This window comes from Salvelinus namaycush, chromosome 1 (assembly GCF_016432855.1).
Source record: "Salvelinus namaycush isolate Seneca chromosome 1, SaNama_1.0, whole genome shotgun sequence".
NCBI classification, from domain to species: domain Eukaryota; kingdom Metazoa; phylum Chordata; class Actinopteri; order Salmoniformes; family Salmonidae; genus Salvelinus; species Salvelinus namaycush.
Genome location: NC_052307.1, coordinates 58,734,632 through 58,762,617, shown reverse-complemented (window position 1 = coordinate 58,762,617; position 27,986 = coordinate 58,734,632). Strand labels below are relative to the sequence as shown.

The 27,986-nt window shown below is 45.2% G+C and overlaps 3 protein-coding genes across 4 annotated transcripts in view; 2 read left to right on the top strand and 1 right to left on the bottom strand.

Annotated features, from left to right (window-relative positions):
- The window catches only part of LOC120052327 (piezo-type mechanosensitive ion channel component 1-like), a 37,351-nt gene extending 35,754 nt beyond the window's left edge, over positions 1-1,597 (top strand). Inside the window, exon 48 of the mRNA XM_038999176.1 lies at positions 82-1,597. Coding sequence (XP_038855104.1) covers positions 82-346 — 265 coding nt within the window. The 3' untranslated portion in view covers positions 347-1,597. The remainder of the gene's footprint in view (positions 1-81) is intronic.
- LOC120046250 (cytoplasmic tRNA 2-thiolation protein 2-like) lies at positions 1,539-9,148 on the bottom strand. Its single transcript, XM_038991326.1, has 15 exons — positions 8,686-9,148; positions 8,436-8,510; positions 8,155-8,233; positions 8,013-8,072; positions 7,788-7,848; positions 7,552-7,661; positions 5,746-6,035; positions 5,471-5,606; positions 5,164-5,295; positions 4,963-5,054; positions 3,233-3,333; positions 2,872-3,073; positions 2,148-2,214; positions 1,979-2,037; positions 1,539-1,840 (listed from the first exon to the last, which is right to left on the bottom strand). The coding sequence occupies exons 1-15, from the start codon at positions 8,739-8,741 to the stop codon at positions 1,762-1,764; spliced, it is 1,599 nt and encodes a 532-aa protein (XP_038847254.1). The 5' UTR covers positions 8,742-9,148; the 3' UTR covers positions 1,539-1,761.
- LOC120046258 (E3 ubiquitin-protein ligase RNF166) lies at positions 9,043-27,479 on the top strand. Of its 2 annotated transcripts, none has more exons than XM_038991347.1 (6): positions 9,043-9,845; positions 20,237-20,393; positions 20,641-20,753; positions 22,743-22,857; positions 23,399-23,506; positions 24,001-27,479. In XM_038991347.1, exons 1-6 carry the CDS (start codon positions 9,676-9,678, stop codon positions 24,064-24,066), a joined length of 729 nt encoding a protein of 242 aa, XP_038847275.1. In that variant the 5' UTR covers positions 9,043-9,675; the 3' UTR covers positions 24,067-27,479. The 2 variants fall into 2 exon arrangements, with proteins under 2 accessions (XP_038847275.1, XP_038847267.1); XM_038991339.1 differs by having other exon boundaries at positions 9,046-9,845; positions 23,901-27,479.
- Positions 27,480-27,986: the final 507 nt, after the last annotated feature.

Here is a 27,986-nt window from a genome sequence, read left to right as displayed (position 1 = left end):
AACTATTGTGTGGGAAATGAACTGTATAGACGAGAGCTCTATGTTCAATTATGCTCATTCTACACTTGTTCTCCATTGCAGGATCATGGGGCTGTACGTGTCTGTGGTGCTGGTGATTGGGAAGTTTGTGAGGGGCTTCTTCAGTGAGATCTCTCACTCCATTATGTTTGAGGAGCTGCCCTGTGTTAACCGTATCCTCAAGCTGTGCACAGACATCTTCCTGGTCAGGGAGACAGGAGAGCTAGAGCTGGAAGAGGAACTCTACTCCAAACTCATCTTCCTCTACCGCTCACCAGAGACTATGATTAAGTGGACAAGAGACAAGCTATCAAGTGACAATCGCTAGCCCCCCCCCCCCCCCCCCCCCGGCTGTCCTATCCAGATCACCCCTGGGGTGCCTCTACCTGGTCTTCCTCTAAAAGACCCAATACTAGCTCCAGTGGGTCTATTTTCACTGTGCACGAACCCCTCTTAGCCAGGGGGAAAGGCATGTTTTGTCTGTTTCTGTATTCTGACAGTACTATTTGCCTCTGCTGGTGGGCTGTACTGACAGACAGTGAGCCAGAGGCTGTGTGGTGGCCAAGGGGTCTGCTCCAGTGCCCGTTTGGCTAGGCCTCTCCAATCAGAAGGGCAGGTTAGATGCTTTGCACTTTGACCACAGACTAAAGCCAGGCTCCTCTCGTCTTATTGCCTGGGTTCCAACATAAATATCGGCTTCTGAATGAGGTGTGATGGCCGGCTTGACCTACAGACACTACCCCTTAATGAAGAGACAGGCTGGATCTTCACTACACTGACCAGCAGTGTGGACAGCGCCAAAGGGGACAATTTGAGAGAAAAAGGACCTAAAGTAGGGTGTTTGTTTCCAATCAAAACACTATTAGATCAATTTCAGCCAAATCTCCAAGTCTTACTCAAACTGTTTACAAATTGAAACGCTTCAGTTGGGAGGAAAGCTAACTTTGTACGTGGCAACAAGTTACAGGCTTATTGATCGCAAGACTTGAATCTCTTAAATGTTAAATGATAGAGTATAGCAACACTGTAAAATGTCTTAGTCATGACAATCCTTAAATGTCTCCATGCTGGAATAATGCATAAGGCAACATTGCCCCCATCTCTGGAAAATGTCATGCTGGAGTACTTTCAGAAATTGTGACACTATACAGAAAACACAGCTACCATTGTGCCTTTTTATTTGTTTCTGAATTGTTACAACAGGGTTCAGCCATTGCCAATATGCAAAAACCTTTCCTAACTTTAAACATGTTATACTTTTATTTCCATATGTTTGCTCTCATTTTCAGAGAACCTGATGGGAGTTCTAATGCAGAACCATGTAGGTTGTTGCTATGGGATCTCTGTTGTGGAAAGAATAATCATTTATATTTCCAATAGAATGTGATTCAGCTTCTAAACCAATGAAAATATTGTTCATTCTCATTTCTGACATGGAAAAACTAATTGTTTAAGCATCATACATCCATATTCAATTCATTAGTTATACCTGAATCAATGTTAGATTCACCACCAAGCAGTGCCATGTACAAAGCAGCTTTATTTTGTGTGCAGTTAAAATACAGTTTCAATCAGCCTATTGTTGTCTTATAGCCAAATAATATTTATTCAGTCAGTTGATTAATTAAAAGCAATTGATATTAGTTTATATTGAGACAAACAGCCTTGGCTGTATAGTTGCCAAGGGAACAACTTCACTGCAGTGCCGTTGGACGTTGTCCAGTCACACTGGGTATTAGTCTGTCATAAGGACCCATTGACACTCAGGATGGCTTCATCCTCTTCCAGCAGGAACTCACTGATCTCCTCCCTCATCTGAGACCTAGACAAGTCCATAAACAGAAGTAACAAGGTAAATAGAAGGATATGCTCAGTATAATTCTACTGGTAATAACTCAATATTCTACGCAGACATTATGGCTATTTCACGTTTGAGTTAAGAATGTTGTATGAATCTCACCTTCTCTTCCTTCTCTCAGCCTCTGACAGTATGTACTGGGGAAGGGCATCTTCTGCTGTCTGTAGAAAGGCCATGGTTCACATTGCACATTGTCCTGCTGTAGTCTTTCTAAAGATTATATTGGTCATGTTTAGGAGTAATGTGAAGTGATAGACGTCCTTTCACTTACCATGTCTTTGATGGTCAGTCTACAACTGTAACACAACAGGCTTTTAAGATCCACTGTCTCTGGCTTCCTGAAAGAACACACAGTATTGTATTAATTCAATAGGATCAAATTAAACAGCCACTTGTACAAGTAACTTCAAGTTGCTTGGCACTTCACCCTAAATGTAAACACGTGAATATACACAGTGTACAAAAGATTAAGCCCTGCTCTTTCCATGACTGACCAGGTGAAAGCTATGACCCCTTATTGATGTCACTTGTAAAAATCAGTGGAGATGAAGGGGAGGAGACAGGTTAAAGATTTTTAAGCCTTGAGACAATTGGGAAATTGATTGTGTATGTGTGCCATTCAAAGGGTGAATGGGCAAGACAAGATTTAAGTGCCTTTGAGCGGGGTATGATGATAGGTGTCAAGAATTGCACCGCTGCTGGGTTCAAACTGAACAGTTCCCCATGTATATCAAGAATGGTCCACCACCCAAAGGACATCCAGGCAACTTGATCACTGTGTGATTAGCATTGGAGTCAACATGGGCCAGCATCCCTGTGGAACGCTTTCGACACCTTGTAGAGTCAATGCCCCGACGAAGTGAGGTTGTTCTGAGGGCAAAAGGAGGGATGCAACTCAATATTAGGAAGGTGTTCTTAATGTTTTGTACACTGTGTACATAATCCAGCTGTACAGTAATGCAAACATTGGAGACAGGAGACAAATGCCTACTGACTTAGCAGAGGAGCAGCAGCCCCCTTCTCCAGTCATACAGCCCTGATGCTGGCCCCCTCCAGAGGAGTAGCACTGGCCCTGGCTTGCCGAGGAGGCTGGAGGCAGCCCTGGAGCTGCTGCACCAGGGGTGAACCCAGGGCCTGGGCCCCGCCTCTGAGACAGCTGCTCTGAGATCAGTGTAGCCTGGTAGGCAGAGAACTCCTCTAAAGAACATGGGGAGGCAGAGAAAGATAGGTAGAGATATTTACGTGATTAGGGTATAGAAATACTAATTTCAGTACAAAATGACATGTACTTTTATTTAGTGAGTACAGTACATTTATAATGTGATGCCGTCTTAGTACACTGGCAGTGCGACTCACCTAGTTTAGTGTCCAAGGCGCACACACACAGTAGGCACTTAGCAAAGGGTTGTGTGTTGGTGTTCTGAGGGGGACATGCTGTGTGGAGCTTCTCACTGGTCCTGGAGGACAACCATCAAAACAGGTACTCAATACCAAAATCCTCAACAGCTATCTTTGCACGAGTCTAGATACATAACAAGCTCATTTAAGATTGATATAGTATCCTAACAAAATCCACTTCCAACCACTATTTTCTTTACAAATACTGCACCATAAACAAAAAAAGAAACGTCCTCACTGTCAACTGCATTTATTTTCAGCAAACTTAACATGCGTAAATATTTGTATGAACATAAGATTCAACAACAGACAAACTGAACAAATTCCACAGACATGTGACTAACAAAGGGAATAATGTGTCCCTGATCAAAGGGGGGGGTCAAAATCAAAAGTAACTGTCAGTATATGGTGTGGCCACCAGCTGCATTAAGTACTGCAGTGCATCTCCTCCTCATGGACTGCACCAGATTTGCCAGTTCTTGCTGTGAGATGTTACCCCACTCTTTCACCAAGGCACCTGCAAGTTCCCAGACATTTCTGGGGGGGAATGGCCCTAGCCCTCACCCTCCGAGCCAACAGGTCCCAGGCGTGCTCAATGGGATTGAGATCCGGGCTCTTCTCTGGCCATGGCAGAACACTGACATTCCTGTCTTGCAGGAAATCACACACAGAACGAGCAGTACGGCTGGTGGCATTGTCATGCTGGAGGGTCATGTCAGGATGAGCCTGCAGGAAGGGTACCACATGAGGGAGGAGGATGTCTTCCCTGTAACACAGCGTTGAGATTGAGCTTGTTGTCATTGCAGGCAATCTGATGATGCTGTGACTCACCGCCCCAGACCATGACAGACCCTCCACCTCCAAATCAATCCCGCTCCAGAGTACAGGCCTCGGTGTAACGCTCATTCCTTCGACGATAAACGCGAATCCGACCATCACCCCTGGTGAGACAAAAACGCAACTCGTCAGTGAAGAGCACTTTTTGCCAGTCCTGTCTGGTCCAGCGACGGTGGGTTTGTGCCCATAGGTGACGTTGTTGCCAGTGATGTCTGGTGAGGACCTGCCGTACAACAGGTCTACAAGCCCTCAGTCCAGCCTCTCTCAGCCTATTGCGGACAGTCGGAGCACTGATTGAGGGATTGTGCGTTCCTGGTGTAACTAGGGCAGTTGTTGTTGCCATCCTGTACCTGTCCCGCAGGTGTGATGTTCAGATGTACCGATCCTGTGCAGGTGTTGTTACACGTGGTCTGCCACTGCGAGGACGATCAGCTGTCCGTCCTGTCTCCCTGTAGCGCTGTCTTAGGCGTCTCACTGTACGGACATTGCAATTTATTGCCCTGGCCACATCTGCAGTCCTCATGCCTCCTTGCAGCATGCCTAAGGCACGTTCACACAGATGAGCAGGGACCCTGGGCATCTTTCTTTTGGTGTTTTTCAGAGTCAGTAGAAAGGCCTCTTTAGTGTCCTAAGTTTTCATAACTGACTTTAATTGCCTACCGTCTGTAAGCTGTTAGTGTCTTAACGACCGTTCCACAGGTGCATGTTCATTAATTGTTTATGGTTCATTGAACAAGCATGGGAAACTGTGTTTAAACCCTTTACAATGAAGATCTGTGAAGTTATTTGGATTTTAGAAGTCGTTCTTACAATTGGTTCCTAGTGTGGCTCTGTGTGCTACCCATCCTCACCTGTAGATTGTGCTGACAGTAGAGGGGAAGTCAGTCTGGAGTTTGGTGACAAAGCTCTCTGTCACGTGCTGGATGCTGGCCTTGTCTTGTGCCTGGAAGAGGCGGTGAAGGAAGAATACTCTTAAAATACTCAAAACGGACTTGGCCAACAGTGCCACACTACATAACAATGATAGTAATCAGAACACAGTCGACTCTCACCTTAGTGTCCAGGCCAGGGATGAAGACTGAGGGGATGTCAAACATTCTGTTGTAATATGCTATTTCTTTAGAGGAATAGTCCCTCATGGGTCTGACAATGACCACGTCTCCGTAGCGAGGATCTGAGAAGCCCTGTGAACATAGCAACATTTCAAACTAACACAGATGCTGCTGCCAGAGCTCAAAACACAATGTATGTCTATGTGGGGTAATGCTACGAATGGTACTTTATTGCAATATTTAGAGGGGCATAAACATAATGTTTACTATTCTACTGAGCTGAAAGAGGGGAGGATTATTTCCTCACCGTGTCCGTTGCCAGCGATGCCCCTCGCCCCAGAGAGATGTTGCTGAGCAGTTTGATGGCCAGACGGGAGCAGCTGTCCCCCATCATCACCTTGGTGTAGCCCTGTGTCCTCGCTGTGTGGAGAATCAGGTGCAGCCTGGACAAAGCAATGCATTACACCTGTCATAAATGACCTTTACACAAACTAGACCTTCAGAAGCATTTCAGACATGTTCATCCCCCATATGCTCTGATACGTAAATGGCATGTCTCGGAGATACGGTCTAATCTCTCACCTCAGTGTATGTAGCAAATCCTCTTTGGCTGTCAGTGTCCTCACAGAGGCAAACAGTCTCTGAAGGGCTTGGGTGTGTTCAGGGGTGATGGGGCTGGTTACTCCATTCTCGACCTCCTGCATGCTCAGACTGGACAGGTGACTCTGGGCATTCTCCACAGAGAGGTCTGGATGCTGGTTCTTCTTGGTCTGGATGAATTGGTCCACAGCAGCTTTATAACTCGACCCAGTCTGTGGTTTTTCTGTTGCCGAGGATCCTGCCTCTAGCACTGAGCTGGGGAGACTGAGTACCTGAAACACCATGGGAAGCGAAAGACAATAGACATGATGATGCAACCATATGTTCTAAATAATGACGAGCTATAATACAATGCCTTCGGGAAATTATTCAGCCCCCTTGACTTTTTCCACATTTTATATTACAGCCTTATTCTAAAATTGATTAAATAGTTTTTTCCCCTCAATCTACACACAATACCCCATAATGACAAAGCAAAAATAGGTTGACATTTTTGCTAAGTTATATATTTTTTTTAATGAAATCACATTTACAAAAGTATTCAGACCCTTTACCCAGTACTTTGTTGAAGCACGTTTGGCAGTGATTACAGCAGAGTCTTCTTGGGTATGACACTACAAGCTTGGCACACCTTTATTTGGGCATTTTCTCCTATTCTTCTCTGTCAGGTTGGATGGGGAGTGTCGCTGCACAGCTATTTTCAGGTCTCTCCAGATGTTCGGTCGGGTTCAAGTCCGGGCTCTGGCTGGGCCACTCAAGGACATTCAGAGACTTGTCCCGAAACCACTCCTGCGTTGTCTTGGCTGTGTGCTTAGGGTCGTTGTCCTGTTGGAAGGTGAACCTTCACCCCAGTCTGAGGTCCTGAGCAGGTTTCCATTAAGGATATCTGTACTTTGCTCAGTTCATATTTTATTTAACCTTTATTTAAACTAGGCAAGTCAGTTAAATTCTTATTTACAATGACGGCCTAAATCCTGACTAGTCTCCCAGTCCCTGCCACTGAGGAGTGGCTTCCGTCTGGCCACTCTACCATAAAGGCCTGATTGGTGGAGTGCTGCATGGATGGTTGTCCTTCTGGAAGGTTCTCCCATCTCCACAGAGGTACTCTAGAGCTCTGTCAGAGTGACCATAAGGTTCTTGGTCACCTCCCTGAGGATGGCCAGCTCAAGGAAGAGTCTTGTTTCCAAACATCTTCCATTTAAGAATGATGGAGGCCAGTATGTCCTTGGGGACCTTCAATGCTACAGAAATGTTTTGGTACCCTTCCCCAGATCTGTGCCTCGACATAATCCTGTCTTGGAGCTCTACGGACAATTCCTTTGACCTCATGGCTTGGTTTTTGCACTGCCAACTGTGGGACTTGATATAGACAGGTGTGTGCCTTTCCAAATGAAGTCCAATCAATTGAATTTACCACAGGGACGCCAATCAAGTTACAGAAACATCTCAAGGATGATCAATGGAAAAAGGATGCACCTGAGCTCAATTTTGAGTCTCATAGCAATACTTACGTAAATAAGGTAACCGTTTATTTTTTATGCATTTGCAAAAATGTCTAAACCTGTTTTCGCTTTGTCATTATGGGATATTGTGTGTAGATCGCTGAGGCTAAAAATAAAAATAAATTTTTTAGAATGCGGCTGTAACGTAATAAAATGGAAAAAGTCACGGTTTCTGAATACTTTCCAAAGGTACTGTACATATTTAATGCCAATGATCAAAGTGCAGTCTCACATCCCAGACAGAAGTACAAACAACATTTTTCTGACCCATCTCTAGGCAGCTCACCTGCTCCAGGTGGACTATGTGGTAATGGTAATTAGTGGCTCTGAAAACTGACTCCAGTTGAGCCACTGCCCTCTCCCGCTCTTCCATGCTTTGACCACTGGCACCGCCCTCTGTCAAGACATAGTAATAGACAATCATCACACAGGAGCTAGTCTAATGGGCCAGAACCCCTTGCTAAGTGACAGATGAAGAAAAAACATTGTGCCAAAGAGCAGCGATGATCATCTGTACATTACCATCTATGTAGATAATTCCAGGGACAAATCTCAACTTCTTGGGTGCGTCTCGACTCAAACCCTGAGAGAAGGTTCATTTTCATTCAGAAAAACAAAAACATTTTGAAACCCTTAATAATTTTTAGAAACTGTTAATGAGTTGCATCTAAAAATGTCAGCCCTGTGATATTTCAGTAATTGCAACATACAGTGTGACCACATCTAGTAAGACATTGACCCAACTACCTCTTGAACCTGTGACAGCATGGAGCTAGAGGCTGGCCCTCCAGACACTGCAAGAAGAACCTACAACAGAGAAACAATGCCAACTCGGTTGTTTTGATTTATGTAAGACGTTACACAAATGTTAGAGATGGATATTCAATACCTTCTCTCCAGGGAATATTACCCGGTTCTTTCCCAGCATTGCCCGGAACTTGTGTATGAAGTACTCCTTGAAGCAGCCCCTGGCCAGAAGACATACCCAAATAAATACATTACTTTTCATTATTAGCTACAAAGAGCATATATGCCGACAATGAGAGCAAAAGATGCACAACTAAGTAAAAATTACCACTTTAAAATTTTTGCTGTAAATTCTGTGGGGCCAGTTCTTGAGACAAATACATGTAGTTTGTGACTCTCAAAAAGCAGTTCAATTAACGTTACCTGCAAAATGCATCTCCAGCTCGGATGATCAATACCGCTGTATTTTCTTTGCATTTGACACACTTCTTGGAGACACTGCGATTTAAAAAAATGAATTGTGAGTGGATGGAAGCAGTTGCTAAAGCAGACAACACTTTAAGTAGCTAAGCTAACGTTAGCTAGCGAGCTGAACTTAGTTACACGTGGACATTAGCTTGACTGCAGTTTAGGCAACTGGGTAATCTAGCTGTTAAATGGGTAAATAGTTTACCGTGGAGTCACTCTGTGTTCTAGCTGTCCATTGTATTCCTCATCGACCTGACACATGGTCGGGTTGAGTTAGCTAGCTATGTGACGAAGAGCTCTAATTTATTGTAGCTTGCTAGCCAACAATTGCAGAACGTAGCTGTAACAGTTTTCGGTTCAAGCTTGCCAGTTAAAACTATGTGAGCAGATACCAGCGTTCTTCGAAACTCTATTTAGCTAGATAAATTCATTAGATTAGTGTAGCTATTTCGAGATGTATTTAATTCAGCCTATTTCTTATAGCTGTCAAAAGGCTCGTGCTGGAATAACAACATCACGCATTTTGATGACGTGCTAGATTCTTTACACAGTCATGTGAAGAGCGTTTTGTAGTTGGATCACTGTTCTTTTTGTGGATGTATCACATTAATCAATCTTGCAACACATATTTTAAAAGAGAAAATTAGAACTATAATAACTTAAACATTTTACAACACAATGAAACAATGTATGGTGGGAATGTAGTTTGAAGCATCTGTAAACTGAGTTGGTGATATCGCGAACGAGACTTCAATGACCAGAAACGTCCTCTTTTTGCTGAAGCTGTACGGCTTGTTCGTGAGAGTCGCCCTGAACTAGCAATTGCGAAAATTCCCTGATCTTTTAATGATCTGGATATATTTTGGTCAATTGTTTGTAATCAAAATGATTTGAAGATCGAATAATCTGCTCAGCGCCCTGCTTTTGTCCTCTCGTCAACCAGCACTGTCTTGTAATGTTTACTTCTTTCGTGCTTCGGCGCGTTCTCTTGAGCGCTTGTGTAGCGGACTGATCTAGTGTCTAATGTTAGCTAAATTATTTTACACAAACAATACATAGGTTGGATAGCTTTATTCATACGCGTTATTCACACGAAGGATGTCCATCGTGTACAATTGATGTAAATACTCGATGTGAATACTCCCAGGTAGTTACAGTTATAGTCGAGAACGAAGTGCGAGCAAGATCCTCGTTCATGATGGCGATGTTTCGCAGTTTTGTGTCGGCTACTCATCAGCTCAGGCAGCACCAACAAAACGGGGCAGCTGCGGCTGCCACTGGCGAGAGCCTCGAGAGCCAGTTCTCCTGCCCAATTTGCCTGGAGGTGTATCATAAACCTGTCACCATTGGAAGCTGTGCCCACACGTAAGTTGACGGATTTGTGATCTCTTGCTTCTCAGACAAATGTATCTCACTTACAAAACAACAACGTGCTATTGTATATAGCATATATTCTCTCATAATATTTGTATTGGTTGTTGTCACTTATCAGTCCGCAGATAGAGCTGTCAATCTCATTTTAGCTTGTCACTTAAAGTAACGGTTTTGTTATAAAATGCTTATGATTCACAGCAAAAATGCCACATCTATGATAGAAAAAACTGCATTGATACTGGGATAGGGATAATGTTTTCGTTTTTCCATGGATGCCAACTTGCCAAAGGGAATGCAAGGGAGCTCAGACAGTAGAACAAAGCGGGCTAGGTGGTAGTTCAGTGCTTCCCGAAACGCAGTATCGACGTGAAATACTAACTAGGCTATTTGCCGATTTGATGAGAAATGTTGGACAATAGCTTTTTAAGAATAAAGACATAATAGCTACAGACAGAGGAAATGCGTGTCTAACGGCTAACTCAACAGAAATTAGATTAGCCTAGGCAGCCGATAGTAGGCGCTAGATGGTGCCCACGATCGGCTGCCTAGGCTAAAATGAGACGTGTTGTCGAAAAGAGGAAGACCGTTTTGTATACTTTTAGCCAGCACTAGGATATGTGGAAACAGACATATTAAAATGTTGAATGGGATGTTTTGGATTCTCATGATGCTCATTGCATTGTTTGATCTTTCATTAGTATGTAGAGTTTTAGCACTCAGTCAGAGAAGAAGCTGAGTTATTTATGTTTTTTCCCCCCCCATGTTTGTTTTCACACCAATGTTTGTTTTCCCACCACTGCGTTCGACCATAAGCTTCCCACAATGTCCTTGACTAGGCCTCGGGCACGTGGGTAATGTAACCTCAGTGTGGCACATGAGAGTTGCCTTTTGATCTGTGAGGTGCTGCCTCTGGTACATTGAGCAGAGCTTCTGCCTGCACCATTTTCTGACTGTGATCAATTCACATTTCAAATGTACATGAAAAGTCTGCAGCTGTGAAGGGAAGCTCGCTGAATAGTGGTTGTAAAAGTTAGGTTGAGAACATGGCATTAATATGCCTCAATAAGACTAATTGTTATAATCGTTTGTCCACACATGTTTTTTTTTTTTAAGTAAGAACACACACCACAAGGTTGATTATTGGAAACCAAGGGGTCTGAAAGCTCTCCAGTTGTATAAGCTGTTTGGAATGAGTTTAAAAAAAGCTATTTTGAGGAGCCACCACCAGTTATTGACCAATTATTGCCTAGTTTCCCTAAACTGAACATTAGTGAACATCTTTGTAGGGCTGTAGCCTAAGTAACACTGCCTGTGTTTTTGTTGCCTCCTGTGAATTGCATTACTAGCAGTTACACTGAAAAAGTCTAGATGTAGTCCATTCTAAAATCTTCTTTTTGAGGGCAACTTGATGTCCATTCTTCTGCTGTCATCACTGAAGATTACTGGCGTTTTGAAAACGGCTCCCTTCTATTCTTCCTTTTTGACACCTGTGTGTCGACAGGAATGAATGTGTATGGTTGACTTGAAGCTGACGCATTGTCACTCGGCTAACAAACCGTTCCTCCTGCCCTTTTTTAGGATTTTATTTGTGTGACAATGGGAGCTTTAATATGGCTGCTCATTTAAAGACTGGGCTCTGATGTCTGTCTGACTTACATCTTTTTTTGTCTGTAACACACCTGCTCAAAGCATTTACCTAAGCTTCATCCCTCGTCTACTCTTCTCTTTCGGTATCTCTCTCCCTCCATCCCTCTCTTCCTCACGTGGCATTGTTAGTGGGCTGAACCCAAGGCAGACTTGGCAGCCTGACTCCTACCCATCCCCCACCTCCCTCGTCTTGGGTGATTTGAGGAAGTTTGCTCATTGAGTGAGGGAGTGAGACAGAGGGAGGAAAGGAGCAAAACGGGAGCTTTTATTCCCTCAAGGTTGTTCTGCATTCTTATCTTCTCACGCTCAGCTATGCAGCGCGCCGGCGTACCTTTCTGTGTCTCTCGTTCCATTCTCTCTCCACTGCTCTAGCCGAGCTGCTGCTGGGGAGATTGAACAAAGGTCTCACATGAGAGCCTCTTACTGCTCTCTCAGGCCATGGAGGAGACCACTCACTCTAGTGACTCACTACATTCTACCTCCAACACTACTGTATGCACGCATTACTTAAGCATGCAGTCTCTCTCGCACACAGCCACATACACACAGACTCATGCACCTGCTTTGCCTCCTGTGGCGTTGGCATGGAGCCCACTGTCACACAGTGGGTTTGAAGTCTGTTTCCTCTGGAAAGCCATATTGGCCAATCAGCTCCCCACTCTGCTAAATGGGTCTGTGGGAAAGGGCAAGATAATGTGTAACTATTGTAGCTACAACAACAAAACAACAGTAGACTACTAAAGACTGTTGCCAAGCACGATTGGCATTGCAAACTGGCAGAAAACTGATCATGTACTTTGTGTTGTTACATCAGGATACCTTTAGCGGAACCTTCCTGTGTGGGTGGGTCATAGCCTGAAAGGCTGACTTAAATGTCTTTCATTTAGTTCTTTCAGTACAGTGTCAGAATTGAGGGGTTTGCTTTGCCTCTCATGCAGACAGTAATTTGCAGAAACAGTCCTTTAATGTCCTCAGATCAATCTTGGTTCTTTTACAAAGAGCGTGTGGCTATTTTTAAGCCATTACTGAGAACTGGGACTGTTGTTCTTGGCTTCCTCTCTGTGAAAAATGTGTTTGTTTCACAACCTAGCTTACTGCTGGATTTTCATTCCTAGTGCTCACACTATGATGTACATTGCACTACAGTCTACTAGGCTATATTGTAAGATCCATGGGAGCGATTCTCTTGCACATTGAAGGGGACGACCCCAAGCCTGTTGTCGTGAAACAAAATAACTCGCAGAGGCAGTTAAAAGCACATGTGAGGCGCTCAGCTTTTTCCTCTGCGTTGAGAGACAGAGACTTTGGTGTGACGGTGCATTCAGAGGATGTCCAGCTGAGAGAACCTTGAGGTGTGTCATGTCAAAACAAACTGTCCTCGCCCCCACCCCCTCTAACAGTGGTGTGTCACGTAAGCCATGTGTAACGCTGGGAGTCGGGAAGCAAGTTCAGGGAGTGAATCATTGAATAAATAAATGAAACATATTACAAAACACGAACAACGCACAGCCCGGAAACCGAAACGGAAACACCTGGGGAAGGAACCAAAGGGAGTGACATGTAGGGAAGGTAATCAGGGAGGTGATGGAGTCCAGGTGAGTCTAATGACGCGCTAGTGCACGTAACGATGGTGACAGGTGTGCGCCATAACAAGCAGCCCGGTGACTTAGAGGCCAGAGAGGGAGTATACGTGACAGTACCCCCCCCCCTCCCCGCAGGATGCCGACCACGGGGACGATCCTGGTGATCAGGAGCGGATCAGACGAACCCAGACGAACCGGCTGAGGCGTGAGAGCCTGGCTGATGCGTAGGAGGCCGACGAGCCAGCTTGTGCGTGAGAGTCTGACAAACCGGCTAAGGCTTGAGAGCCCGACGAGCCGGCTGAAGCGTGAGAGCCGGCTGAAGCGTGAGAGCCCGACGAGCCGGCTGAAGCGTGAGAGCCCGACGAGCCAGCTGAGGACTGCCCGGTAGCTCTGGTACTGCCACCTGGACCCAACTTCACCTCCAACACACAAAAAAACACTCCCTGATGCTTCCCTTAGGCGAGGCGTTATTCTATAACGTGTGTGCTGGGAGTCGGGAAGCAAGTTCAGGGAGTGAATCATTTAATAAATAAATGAAACGTATTACAAAACATGAACAACGCACAGACAGGAAACTGAAACAATAATGCCTGGGGAAGGAACCAAAGGGAGTGACATATATAGGGAAGGTAATCAGGGAGGTGATGGAGTCCAGGTGAGTCTGATGACGCGCTAGTGTGCGTAACGATGGTGACAGGTGTGCGCCATAACAAGCAGCCTGGTGACCTAGAGGCCGGAGAGGGAGTATATGTGTTTCAATGTACAGGCAGGGGATGTATAAGCAAGGGGTTGACTGGGATGGGCAGTAGTCTCCTTTGATACTGCAAGAGATTATACAGGCTAGTGTAACGGATGTGAAATGGCTAGCTAGTTAGCGGGTACGCGCTAGTAGCGTTTCAATCAGTTACGTCACTTGCTCTGAAACCTAGATGTAGTGTTGCCCCTTGCTCTGCAAGGGCCGTGGCCTTTGTGGAGCGATGGGTAACAATGCTTCGTGGGCGACCGTTGTTGATGTGTGCAGAGGGTCCCTGGTTCGCGCCCGTGTCGGGGCGAGGGGACGGTTTAAAGTTATACTGTTACATTGATGCTGTTGACCCGGATCACTGGTTCGCGTCGGGGCGAGGGGACGTACTAAAGTTATACTGTTACATTGATGCTGTTGACCCGGATCACTGGTTGCTGCGGAAAAGGAGGAGGTTGAAAGGGGGGTGAGTGTAACGGATGTGAAATGGCTAGCTAGTTAGCGGGTACGCGCTAGTAGCGTTTCAATCAGTTACGTCACTTGCTCTGAAACCTAGATGTAGTGTTGCCCCTTGCTCTGCAAGGGCCGTGGCCTTTGTGGAGCGATGGGTAACAATGCTTCGTGGGCGACCGTTGTTGATGTGTGCAGAGGGTCCCTGGTTCGCGCCCGTGTCGGGGCGAGGGGACGGTTTAAAGTTATACTGTTACATTGATGCTGTTGACCCGGATCACTGGTTCGCGCCCGAGGTCGGGGCGAGGGGACGTACTAAAGTTATACTGTTACATTGATGCTGTTGACCCGGATCACTGGTTGCTGCGGAAAAGGAGGAGGTTGAAAGGGGGGTGAGTGTAACGGATGTGAAATGGCTAGCTAGTTAGCGGGTACGCGCTAGTAGCGTTTCAATCAGTTACGTCACTTGCTCTGAAACCTAGATGTAGTGTTGCCCCTTGCTCTGCAAGGGCCGTGGCTTTTGTGGAGCGATGGGTAACGACGCTTCGTGGGTGTCAGTTGTTGATGTGTGCAGAGGGTCCCTGGTTCGCGCCCGTGTCGGGGCGAGGGGACGGTTTAAAGTTATACTGTTACACTAGCTCTATAGATTCACTCATTTCTGCTGCTGGTTTTCGGTGCTGTCAAGCCTTTAATTCTGTCCTGTGACATTACAGTGACAAGCCCATCTGACAGCGTGTGAGAAGAGCCTCATTTCAACTGAGAACAAAGCTTCTGAAAGTCACATGTAAAGATGTTCTGGCATGTCAAACTTGCTGAATGTGTGAAATACCCTCGCAAACTCATACCCTCTCTGCTCTGTTAAATCCGCTTGTTTGAGGAAGCCTGTGTCCTATTCCTATACTGTGTGTCTGTTCAGGGGGGAAACAACCACGAGTTCCTACTGCTCCTCTATGCTCTGCGGTGTCTACTTTACTGTAGTTCTGAGAAGTAGATTGAACTGAGCTGAGGTGCAGATGGTGAGGAGCCAACCCTGAGGCGTCTGTGTTCTAGTAGCACCTGGCTTCATTTGCTCTCATTAGCCTACCTCTGCAGCTCCTGAATTGGCAGCAAATATCTCCACGAAAGCTTCTTCTCCCTTCTCTGCACAGGAAATATGGTCAGCTTGCCTCATTTCTTCAGGGAGGGAGGTGGAGAGGGTAGATCAAATATACACAGTTATGGAGCTTCCCTTCTTATAACACCATACATCATTATATAAACCATATGCATCAGCAAGTCGTCCCGGTATCCTTGGGCCAGGTGTGTGCTGCGTTGTGACGGCAGACGATGCCATTGTCTCTCTCTAGCTATAATGGGGAGATGGGCCTATCTATGTGTAAAAAAAAAAAAATTGTGCTCTTTGGTGACTCTCTTTTACTCCTGGAGGAATAGGCCGTTCCTCGCCTGCTCCTTTAACACCTTCCTTAGGTAGCCTAATAATCACATTCCTGTGTAATATTCTAACTATTAGCCAACTGCTTATCTTTATTCTATTGGTGAGAATGTTATGTAAATACTCAGGAAGCATATTGGTCATGGCCAAAATGTTCACAACTAGGCAGTACAGGACAGTATTTCAACAACACCATTTTCACCCTTGAGTGTTTGTCACTCCCATGTCACCACACACTTGACCACAACTCTTTCTTTATTCCCTGCTCAATTCGACGCAAGACGTGCAAACGTGAGTGAGCCTGCAGGTGGTGGCGTCCTGCTGTCTGAATGTCAAGTACAGCGGAAGTGATTCAAGTATCTAATAGGAGGGTGCTAAATCCGGGCATCTTTAAGTGATGACAGACGATGCTCGAAGATCACCTTTGAGTCGTCTTTTGCACCAGAGTTGGGCTACAGTAGGTCTGGATGCTTATTTTGAAAGACTGCTGCTGCTGGAGTGCTTGGGACACATCTGTATTTCACTGATATGGAGATACGTTTCCCCTCAGACTGTTATGTAGAGGCAGATGAGCATTTGTAAGGGGCTCTTGTTGCTCGCTGAATGCTCTGCAGACCGTTGTAGTTCGACATTGTCGTAGCTCTGTCTGTCCTGTACTCTCTCTTTACTTCTGTGTGTCTGTCGGCGTGACAGACCGAAAGGATGGTGTTTCAGCACTGTTGGCGTTTAGTATTCATCAGTGCTGTTTGAATATGTGTGCTTTGTTCAATGCTACTCCTCTCAAGTTGGCTTCTCTATTCTCTGAGACGGTATCAACCCTAGACAGTCCTTCATCACTGTCCAGGCAGAGAGCTTTACTACATCTCAGCTGATCAAACGGGTCCCCAAACGATCTCTTTTTGCGCTTCAAAAAAGTTTGAATCCCTTCCTCCCACCTATCTGTTTTATTGATCTATTAATAGGTGTTTGGGAAAGTTTTCTGGAGTGTCTGGGAACGTGAATAGGTATGAGGACAGACTGTGAACCTGATAGGCACCACACTTTGCAAAATAGACACAGGCTCGCACTTCGAACAACACCACGGAGCGACTGACTCCGACATGAGGGTCAGAAAGCAATGTGCTCCAGTGACATTTATGCTAGCCGAGCCTCACACACACACACACACACACACACACACACACACAGTAACATGTTATGTTGTTGGATCCGAGTGTCAGCATTGTAGCAATAATTTGGCCAACATCTTTCATGATGCTATTGGTTCATTAAGGTAGTAGAAAAGGACGGCAAATGACTTGTACTGCTCTGATATTGAGATGTGCTGCAATTCTATAGCCTAGGCTAAGCTGAGTATACCTTTTGAATACGAGGCAATGATAGCCCCAGAGAATATTATTACCAGCCTCTACACTCATGTATAATTTCCCAAAGAAATGTCTTTCCAAGTATTGCGGGCTCTCTTGAGAATAGGTCTAGGCGTACTCACTAGGCCTAATTATGAGTATATTTGAATGTTAATGTAGGCACACAGGCTGGGCTTCATCCAGATCTCAGCTCTACCGCGTGGTTTGGTTGATGGAAACAAACCGAGCTTGTGGATATTGAACGTGTTTTGACTAGATGACATTTTGACTAAAAGATTGGCTGTGTTTTGGGGTTTCCTATGTGACTAGGAAGTGACTCCAGAGGAGGTCACATGGGTCATGTAGCTGGTTGAATATGGATGGAGTGAAGTGAGAGATGTTTAGCTATTGAAACTAAGCCCATGCTAATGTGATAACTAAGGTGCTGAAACACAGTGCCATTACTTTAATAGACATCCCCTGACGCTATTTAGCGCTCCACTGTGTTGTTAAGAGTTTATTAGCCACTTGATTAGCCTGCCTGTGGGCAGATTGCATGGCTTCTTCCACAAGCGGGGAGTTCTGGTCACCAGCTGAAAGAGAAGAACAGTGGTAGACCCACAAAGTTAGAACCAAGACTGGTTGTGGCTATGCAGGGACATTTGACTCCTGGCTCCTTATATATCTGACCCCTCAGCTCTTTGCTCTTCACGCCCCTCAGGGGTGCGTGCTCAGTCCCCTCCTGTACTCCCTGTTTACTCATGACTACACAGCCAGGCACGACTCCAACACCATCATTACATTTGCCGATGACACAACAGTGGTAGGCCTGATCAACGATGAGACAGCCTATAGGGAGGAGGTCGGAGACCTGGCCGTGTGGTGCCAGGACAACCACCTCTCCCTCAACGTGATCAAGACAAAGGAGATGATTGTGGACTACAGGAAAAAGAGGACAGAGTACGCCAACATTCTCATCGACGGGGCTAGAGTGGAGCAGGTTGAGAGCTTCAAGTTCCTTGGTGTCCACATCACCAACAAACTAACATGGTCCAAGCACACCAAGACAGTCGTGAAGAGGGCACGACAAAACCTATTCCCAATCACGAGACTGAAAAGATTTAGCATGGGTCCTCAGATCCTCAAAAGGTTCTACAGCTGCACCATCAAGAGCATCCTGACTGGTTGCATCACTGCCTGGTATGGCAACTGCTCGGTCTCCGAACGCAAGGCACTACAGAGGGTAGTGCGTACGGCCCAGTACATCACTGGGGCCAAGTTTCCTGCCATCCAGGACCTCTATACCAGGCGGTGTCAGTGAAAGGCCCTAAAAATTGTCAAAGACTCCAGCCACCCTAGTCATAGACTGGTTTCTCTGCTACCGCACGACAAGCGGTACCAGAGCGCCAAGTCTAGGTCCAAGAGGCTTCTTAACAGCTTCTACCCCTCCAAGCCATAAGACCCCTGAACATCAAATGGCTACCCAGCCTATTTGCAGTGCCCCCCCCCCCCCCCCCCCACCTCTCACCCCCTCTTTACACCACTGATACTCTCTGCTGTCATCTATGCATAGCCACTTTAATAACTCTACCTACATGTACACACTACCTCAACTAACCGGTGCCCCAGCACATTGACTCTTTATCGGTACCCCCCTGTATGTAGGCTCGCTATTGTTATTTCACTGCTGCTCTTTAATTATTTGTTACTTTTATCTCTTATTCTTATCTGTATTTTTTTTTTTAACTACATTGTTGGTTAGGGGCTCGTAAAGTAAGCATTTCACTGTAAGGTCTACTACACCTGTTGTATTCGGCACGTGACAAATAATATTTGATTTGCTTTTAATAATATTCTTCTCCTCTCTCTCTGAATGATGAGACGTTTCATGCTCAATTAGAGCTCTGTGTGGGCAGTATTGTATCAGTATCTGTGGCTGTGCAGGCCAGGCCTCTGTGGACATAATGGAAACATTTACCCTCCCTCTCACTGCGTGGAGACCCACCCCCAGGACTCCAGGTAAAGATTGGGCTGTGCTGTGGATGCTGTTAGGATGAGCTGATGGAGTCCGTCCCTCTCCAATAGCCTCCTCTCCTCCGCTCACCATCACGCCTCGGTCTCTGCTTGGCTGGCTGCTCTCCTGCTCTCTACTATATAGCTGGTTTGATGGGGTTATTTTCGGGCTTCGAGGAAACAGTTATTGTTATGTTCTCTCTTTCCACACCTGGCTTTTCTCTGTAGTCTGACTTTTTTTGAAGTAAAAAATTTGATCAACAAGATTTGTTGTTTTAAATGGGGCAAAGAGTTGCTGAAAGTGCTTTCAAAGCAACAAATGAAGTAGCAGGTGTGCGGCTCTGGGGTGCTAGTAGCCACTCTTAAACTGCTAGCTACAGTGAGAGGAAGTACAGACTGGGTCAGGTTCAGAGTACACGTTGAAATCAGTCAAGTTCAAAGGGCACCATTTTTGTCCTCTGGAGACGAAGTCTTTCCCTACCCTACCCGCTTGCCTTCAGGCCGACAGGGCCATAAAGAATCCGGTTGCGCTGTAAAAATCTGCAATGATTCAGTACTCTGGCAGTATAAACTCCTGGCTCATTTGTCAGGGGAGGTTTCACGGCCAGCCCAAGACCAGCTCTCTGGGCCCTCTGTTTGCTGACGGTGCCCTACCTGGCAGTGCTGACTCATGTCATCATGGGAGGTGACTGCCCATCACTCAGCCCGTTTGCAATCCACCACAGGGGCATTTCTCGGCCCCACCGTGGCCCAGTGCTGCCAGCGGTGCCCACATTGCTCAGAGTCGCCAGAGGAGATGATGATGGGTTGAATGCTGGGTCTGTCTGACTGTGAGTGATGCTGCCCCAGCAAATGGATACACCACTGCTCTAATGGCACTGAATGAGACTGACTGACTGGAGTTCACCGTGCGGGCAAACCTTGAAGAGGTTCATAGAATGTTATTAAAGCACACAAACACATCTCATTGAGATGACAAACATTTTTCCGGGACACTCGCTTCGAATAAATGCTCTGATTCACTTTGTGTTTAGACTTTACGTATCATTCGACTCATGTCCCGATTGTCAGTCTCTTTTTCTGAGTATAGATTCGATTATTTGGTTCCAGTGCAACGACTGACTGTCTCGTGTGTGTGTGTGTGTGTGTGTGTGTGTGTTTGTGTTTAGGTTCTGTGGGGAGTGTCTGCAGCCCTGTCTCCAGGTCACCTCTCCCCTCTGCCCTCTGTGCCGCATGCCTTTTGACCCAAAGAAGGTGGACAAGTCCTCCAGTGTGGAGAAACAGCTGTCCAACTACAAGGCCCCCTGTCGGGGCTGCAGTAAGAAGGTGTACTACACTACTATGGCCTGCCACTCTGTCCAACACACATATTATACAGACGCACACTTGATGATACACAATACCACTCACATATACACTCACAAAATTTCTCCCTGCCCATTAATTCACTTAATAGCATGTCTTGCGCTCTCTCTCCTGTTCCTCTACCTCTGTCTTGCTCTCCTGTTCCTTATCTCCCTCCTGTCCTCCCCCTCTCTCTCTCTCTCCTCCTCTCTCCACTGGCGGGCTCCAGGTGTCTCTGGTCAAAATGAGGTCACACATCTCCTCTTGCGCAAAGGTCCAGGAGCAGATGGCCAACTGCCCAAAGTTTGTGCCTGTGGTCCCCACTTCACAGCCCATTCCCAGGTAATCTCTCTGAGGGGTTCTCAGTCGCTCCTGGAAGCCACGTCAGACACTGTGTGACATGGGACGTCAGGGTCCATTTGGACAGACTGAACAGATTTGAGTCAATATTTCTGTCCTAGCATTGATCTGCAGAACCACACTCCCAGTACATTTTAGCCCAGCAGTATGAATGTGTGTCTTTTATGAGTCATGCTCTCCTGTGGTGTTCCTGGCTCTCTGGGTTGTTGTGAATACCTTTGATGTTCAGGGACTCAGGAGATGTGTTTTTCTGCTGACACATGAACACTTCTCCCTTAAGAACACACAGACACAAACACCCCCAGACACAAATGCCTACTTACAAATACCAGTACCGGTATAGGCATCCTTTGATTTTCACAGAGCAGCAGGGCATCAATGCCCATCTACACTCTTCCAAGTGTGCGTGCGTGTCTGTGCGTTTGTTTGTGTGTGTTTGTAAGCAGATGTACTCTGCCTTTGATGACGTACAGAGAGAGAGGGTGGGTAAAAGGCAGTTACTTAGCTCTACAAAGAGAAATCTGTTAATTCCCTCCCTTTCAGTGTTTTTTCTGTTTTTACGTCACATCACACGCCTCACACTGTCTGTCTGTCCTTCTGTCTAGACTAGAGGGTATGTCTGTCAGGAGGGTCTTTGTGTCTGGAGGGTCTGTGAACAACTCAGCCAGAGGTCCCACTCCCAACATGTACTAGAAGCACTGAGTTACTAGGAAGAGTCTGAGGAAGAGTACTGTGATCAGGATCTGTGACGTCCATAGTGACCATCTGGAACTCACGGGTGAACACAGAACAGCATATCTTGTGTCTTTTCTCGGTTTTCAAGGTTGTTGTTTTTACCACATTCCAAAACACAATTTAATTGGGCGATGTTGCCAGCACCACAAAGGCAGAGTCTCATCTAGTCGAAGGCCCAGAGAACACAGTGGACCATCTGCTGGTGTTGTCTACTTGTCACAAAGTCATTATTCTGACTAAACTGTCACTTTTTCTTTTTTTTGCCCAAGGCTGAAATTATGTTTGGTTGGTATATTTTATGGAGTTTTTCTGAGGACTGCTGTTCTACAGAGTACACCTTTATCGGCAATTCAAACAGACATTTCCCTTTAGCCAGTAGACTGTGTCCTACCTGAGAGACCTGTTAACACTATGTCTGATGGCACTCTGATGGGCTGCTCCTGGTCAGCTGTGGAGGGTAGTGTGTGAATTGGCCTTGTTGTCTTGCTGTGGTGCTGATGGAGCAGTGAGTTAATGAACACATTGTTAAGGACCCTGTTCTACGGGTGTGTGGGTCGGCTAGCGTAACTGTCACTGCAGCACATTGTTAAGGACCCTGTTCTACGGGTGTGTGGGTCGGCTAGCGTAACTGTCACTGCAGCACATTGTTAAGGACCCTGTTCTACGGGTGTGTGGGTCGGCTAGCGTAACTGTCACTGCAGCACATTGTTAAGGACCCTGTTCTACGGGTGTGTGGGTCGGCTAGCGTAACTGTCACTGCAGCACATTGTTAAGGACCCTGTTCTACGGGTGTGTGGGTCGGCTAGCGTAACTGTCACTGCAGCACATTGTTAAGGACCCTGTTCTACGGGTGTGTGGGTCGGCTAGCGTAACTGTCACTGCAGCACATTGTTAAGGACCCTGTTCTACGGGTGTGTGGGTCGGCTAGCGTAACTGTCACTGCAGCACATTGTTAAGGACCCTGTTCTACGGGTGTGTGGGTCGGCTAGCGTAACTGTCACTGCAGCACATTGCTTTCTGACCCTCATGTCCACACTGACCAGCTGTCCTTCCAGGTGTGCTGCTGGACATGATTGGCATCCTGCTAGTGTCTGGAAACTGGGCCTCAGACTTTGGGGTTATATTCACACACACAACAACACACCATCAGTGTGTGTCTGGCAACATTTGTGTGTGCATACCCATGTTGTGTCCATTATGGCTCCTACTAAACGTGTGTTTTCTCCCTGCCTGCAGCAATATTCCAAACCGCTCCACCTTTTCATGCCCATTCTGTGGAGCCCGCAATCTGGATCAACAGGAGCTGGTCAAACACTGTATGGAGAACCACCGCAACGATCCCAACAAAGTGGTCAGTCTGCTATGTTATACCCTGAACTAAGTACACTGTCCTAGTCTGAACTAAGTACACTGTCCTAGTCTGAACTAAGTACACTGTCCTAGTCTGTACTAAGTACACTGTCCTAGTCTGTACTAAGTACACTGTCCTAGTCTGTACTAAGTACACTGTCCTAGTCTGTACTAAGTACACTGTCCTAGTCTGTACTAAGTACACTGTCCTAGTCTGTACTAAGTACACTGTCCTAGTCTGTACTAAGTACACTGTCCTAGTCTGTACTAAGTACACTGTCCTAGTCTGTACTAAGTACACTGTCCTAGTCTGAACTAAGTACACTGTCCTAGTCTGTACTAAGTACACTGTCCTAGTCTGAACTAAGTACACTGTCCTAGTCTGAATTTACTCAAGCATTTATGTGCTGATATGAAGTGTTCTGCAACGTTGACGTCACTGCATGAGAGTGCATCCTTAACCAACAGAGATTCTACTGCATTCTGATTTGGTGTACTGGTGAGGTAATGGCAGAGTTGTTGATTGGTTGGTGTGCCTCCAGGTGTGTCCTGTATGTTCAGCCATGCCTTGGGGGGACCCCAGCTACAAGAGCTCCAACTTCCTCCAGCACCTGCTCCACCGGCACAAGTTCTCCTACGACACGTTTGTGGTGAGGATAAGGGTTGGGGTCTGAGCTCTGTGTCGTCTGTTCTTTAGATAGGACTAGAGCTGTTCTGTTGCCAATAATGTGACTGTAATATCCTAGTACTGTAACTATAATATCCTAGTACTGTCACTGTAATATCCTAGTACTGTCACTGTAATATCCTAGTACTGTCACTGTAATATCCTAGTACTGTCACTGTAATATCCTAGTACTGTCACTGTAATATCCTAGTACTGTCGCTGTAATATCCTAGTACTGTCGCTGTAATATCCTAGTACTGTCGCTGTAATATCCTAGTACTGTAACATGAATGTACTGCATATCTCAAAGAAGCTTTATTTATTTGGTGTCAGGCATTATTTACTCAGTGGTTAACTGTGTGACTTTGTGTTTGCAGGACTACAGCATTGACGAGGAGTCATCACTGCAGGCAGCCATGGCCCTGTCCTGTCAAATCAAATGTTAAAGTGAGTGACCGTCTGACTCTGTCTTTGCAGGATTACAGTATCGATGAAGAGGCGGCACTACAGGCAGCCCTGGCTCTCTCCGTGACAGAGAACTGAGAGTCCTCTGAGTCCCCCATTCTGCTGTCTGGGGACAGACTTCCATCCTGACACCCCACTAGCTCTCTTTCTTTCTCTGGATCCACCCCATATCCAGCCCCCTCCACAGCCACCTCACTGGGAGAGTTTGGAAGGACTTGGCCTAAACTCCCACTCTGGGAGAGCTACAGAGGGCTTATCTCCTAACCCTGTCCCTGATCCTCTACCTGGCCCTTCATCCACTCTACTCACCTGCTTAACTCGTCAATGCCCATTACCATTACATCATATCCTCTCAGCCAGCAGCAGCCTCTTCACTTCCTGTATACTGGGGAGGAGGGGAGCTTGGCCTCCAATAAATGTTGCAATTCAAAACCACTGCAATGCAAAACAGTGAGGGCAGCATGGACATTTTTGTTATTCTACAGAAAGTATGAAGGTTCCCAAAAATAATGATTTAAGGTATTTTCTTTTACTCTTTATTTTTCACTGTTCAACTGAAATGTTTTCAAACTCCAGGATGAGTCACATGACACACGTTCTGGTAAAAGTACCACAGATTAGTTCTGTTAAAGTTTATTCTCAAGTGCATCATTTGATGGCTTTTTGATTAAGAGGGACTACAGTTGAATGGCTGGACCTCATTCTCAGTGTGATAATCTTACAGCTGGGTGACAGTCTAGACATGACCAGTTAAACACAGAGAGTGAGGTCCTTCTTACATCCCCATCACGACAACAACACACTAACATTTGCAACGCGAATCAAAACAAACTATCCCCTTTTGTATTCAGAGTTCTTGTGAATACTTGCACTTGTCACATTTTTCTACGTAATTGAACTATAGATTGTTCTTATTTCATAGTTAAGAAACATAATTATAGTACTGCATTTATTCTTCACACTGCTGTTACTCTGCTGATATTTTTATGAAGCACCAAACAAGATCAAATATATTTTTGGAAAATGTTTCCGTTTTCAAATGGTTTACTAATAATAAGAAACATGTGTATTGGAGATGTGTTTGTTGTTTTACCACCTTTTTCAAAGTACCCATTGGTACTGTACTGCTGGCATCAAACAGTTGTTAGCAGGATTTTAGGGCCTATGAGTAATACACTGTCTCAAACACAAGATGGCACCCCAGTCTCAAAATAGGCCGGGCACAAGTCAATAGTAATTTAAGTCAGTGTTACTCCGTCAGTTTATACCCATGCACAGTATTCTGTTTGGTTTAGTGCCCACTAGGAGAAGTGCAAGAAGTGAAATATTATGAGGTGAGTATTGTTGGATAAGTCTATCCTTGTGGTGGAATTGGTTGCTGCCCCATAAGAGTCCAGTTTTATGCTAATTATTGTCTTGAACACCAATGTTGGTCTGATAGTAAAATGTAAACGTGTACATTGCTACACTACAGAATCAGTGCAATATTGCTAGGCCATTTACCTTCCAGGATCCACACTGCTCCTGTCTCAGTGGGGTCTCCCCAAAACCCATTGGTCAGAGCTGTGAAAATCTGTTTTGAGTATACCATACACATTCCAGTCCTGTTACAATCATTATGTTCCAATGGTTTGTTAAAGACATCCACTTTCTGATAGCGCAGTAATTATTAAAGTTGGATTTAAACAAAACTGTGCAGAACAGCTGCATATTCAATCATATGATAAAAATGTCTTTAAAGGCACTTTGCTTCAAAGGGATACAATTATAAAAGTATGTTGCCCCCAAGTAGATGTCCAAATTATAAGCCATGTTTGAGTAGTAGTGTACCCGTTGAGCTAGCATTGATCTATGGAGATTTAAGATCATGTTTTGGTTCACTCTGACGAAGGATGCCTTATAGGAAACTGGTTAGATTTTATAGCGCGCAATGGAGGAAGATATTATGTATTGTGATTATTTGTTACTAGACTGACTAGTAAAAGTATAATGGTCTGTCCATTTGTGTTTTTCCTTGTTTCCGAGGAGAATTGTACATACGGTAGAGAATGCAACATTTAGGTTTAGGTCCCTGTGGTAACTACGAATGAGAATGTATTCGTTTTTTTAATAAGTTATATATTTTCCACGGGAATGCATTGAAATATTGCACTATAATAAAAAAATATATTTAGAAAAAGGGCAGAATTTTTTTATTGTAATTATTATTATTCTTTTCATTCCAATATGTACATTTCATGATGGATGATAATGTAAGTTGTGGCTGTTTTTGTGTAAGAGCAGAGGGAATGTTAAGTATTATCTCAGTCATAACATGGTGATGTTTTGGTGTACTGGGATGGTACAGACAATTTGTCTGTGTCGTTAATATTTTATAGATGGGTATATATTGCAAAACAGACTGAGAAAACCATCCCAGATGTACAAAAGTGTTACAAACAAAAATGTACTCTCAAGTTAGTCAAAGTGTTCTTGGAGATAATGCATCCTTATTTGATAGACATCGACATGTTATATTTTCGGTGTTTAAATGTATTTTACTGGTTGGCACATTATTGACAGGGGTGGCCATTAGAGAAAAACTGTCATCACCATGAGAAATCCTGAGTTTCTTCTGGGGCAGCAAGGAATTGTTACGTATCTTTAATTTAATCATTTACTCAGCCTTTTTACTACCTAATAATGATGCTATTTTATAAATGTTTGTAAGGTTAAAGGTATTGTATGTTTAGATCAGCGTTCATGTGCACAGCTGTAGCCTAACATGTAGATTTTGTATGGAGTATACCTGAAATGTATACTTTTCACTCTTTGTGTATTGTTGCATCCATGCATAATTCACTGTACTGTATATCATCATCCCAGAGGTCCTGCTTGTGGTCAGAACCAGCCCAATCTCTGTAAAATAAACTCAATGTTGCAGGTCACACACTGATAGACCACCTGCAACAGAGACATACACCAAAAACAGGGACAGAAAAAAAAGGAAACTATTTTGTATGAACTTTGTTAGGTCATTTTTGTCAAGAGGGCCTTACTGAGACTGTCTGTTCTGATCTTGGTAAGGCTGACAGGAAATAGACTTTCATAAAGACTGGTATCACAGCAATCAGAGAAGACAGAGCCTGTGTCTCTGACTGTGTCCCCCAGGACTTGGCTGCCCTAGGAGTGTCATGTAATGTCACTCAGTCTAGACACAGGCTGATGTTGTCCTCCCCAGGGGGGACTGAGCTACACCAGGAACCAGGAAGTTTCCTTCAGGGCCACTGTACCCTAGATACCCACCATGGGGCTTTGGCCCTACTGTCAGGGCCTGTGTGTGTTAAATGTGATTTATGCATTCTTGAAAAATAGTAATAATACCAGTAATAACAATGGTTGATTGTTAGCATCATAATGTGGATATTTAAGTTATAACACTGTTTGAACTTTAATAAGATATTGTATTTGTAGCAGATTTGTTTTCCCCTCAATAAAAACACTGACCCATCCCACAATTTTTTTTTCTTCCTGATATTATGTTGTCGCTAGATTTTTTTTCATTTGATACCCCCACTACAACCTTCACCTTGAATGGGTAACGTATTTACTGCGTTGTGATCTTTGAACTGAAATTAGAGACTAACTTTAATCAGGAGTATTGTCAGGAGAAGATCCCTGTCTTCTGCTGGTATGTAACAAGTAGCGTACACAGGGAGGTGTGAGACATGGGGTACAACGCATAATTACTGGCAGTGAATAGAGGGCTGACAATCTCTTTTAGTGGGGGCCTTTTTCAACAGGAGAATGGGGGACCCAGAGCTCACTGTGGACCCAAGAGGACTGTAAACAACCACTGGTTGCCAGGGAGATGCCTGTCTTTGGAGGTGCTCTAAATGGAAGGCGACAGGGACCTTCTGTGACAACACTGCAGCACCGAGGTGACGGAAGACAGAGGGCAAGCATGCAGACCCTCCAAACCGGTGTGGTGTCTGGAGACGGGAGGCATCTGAAGCAAA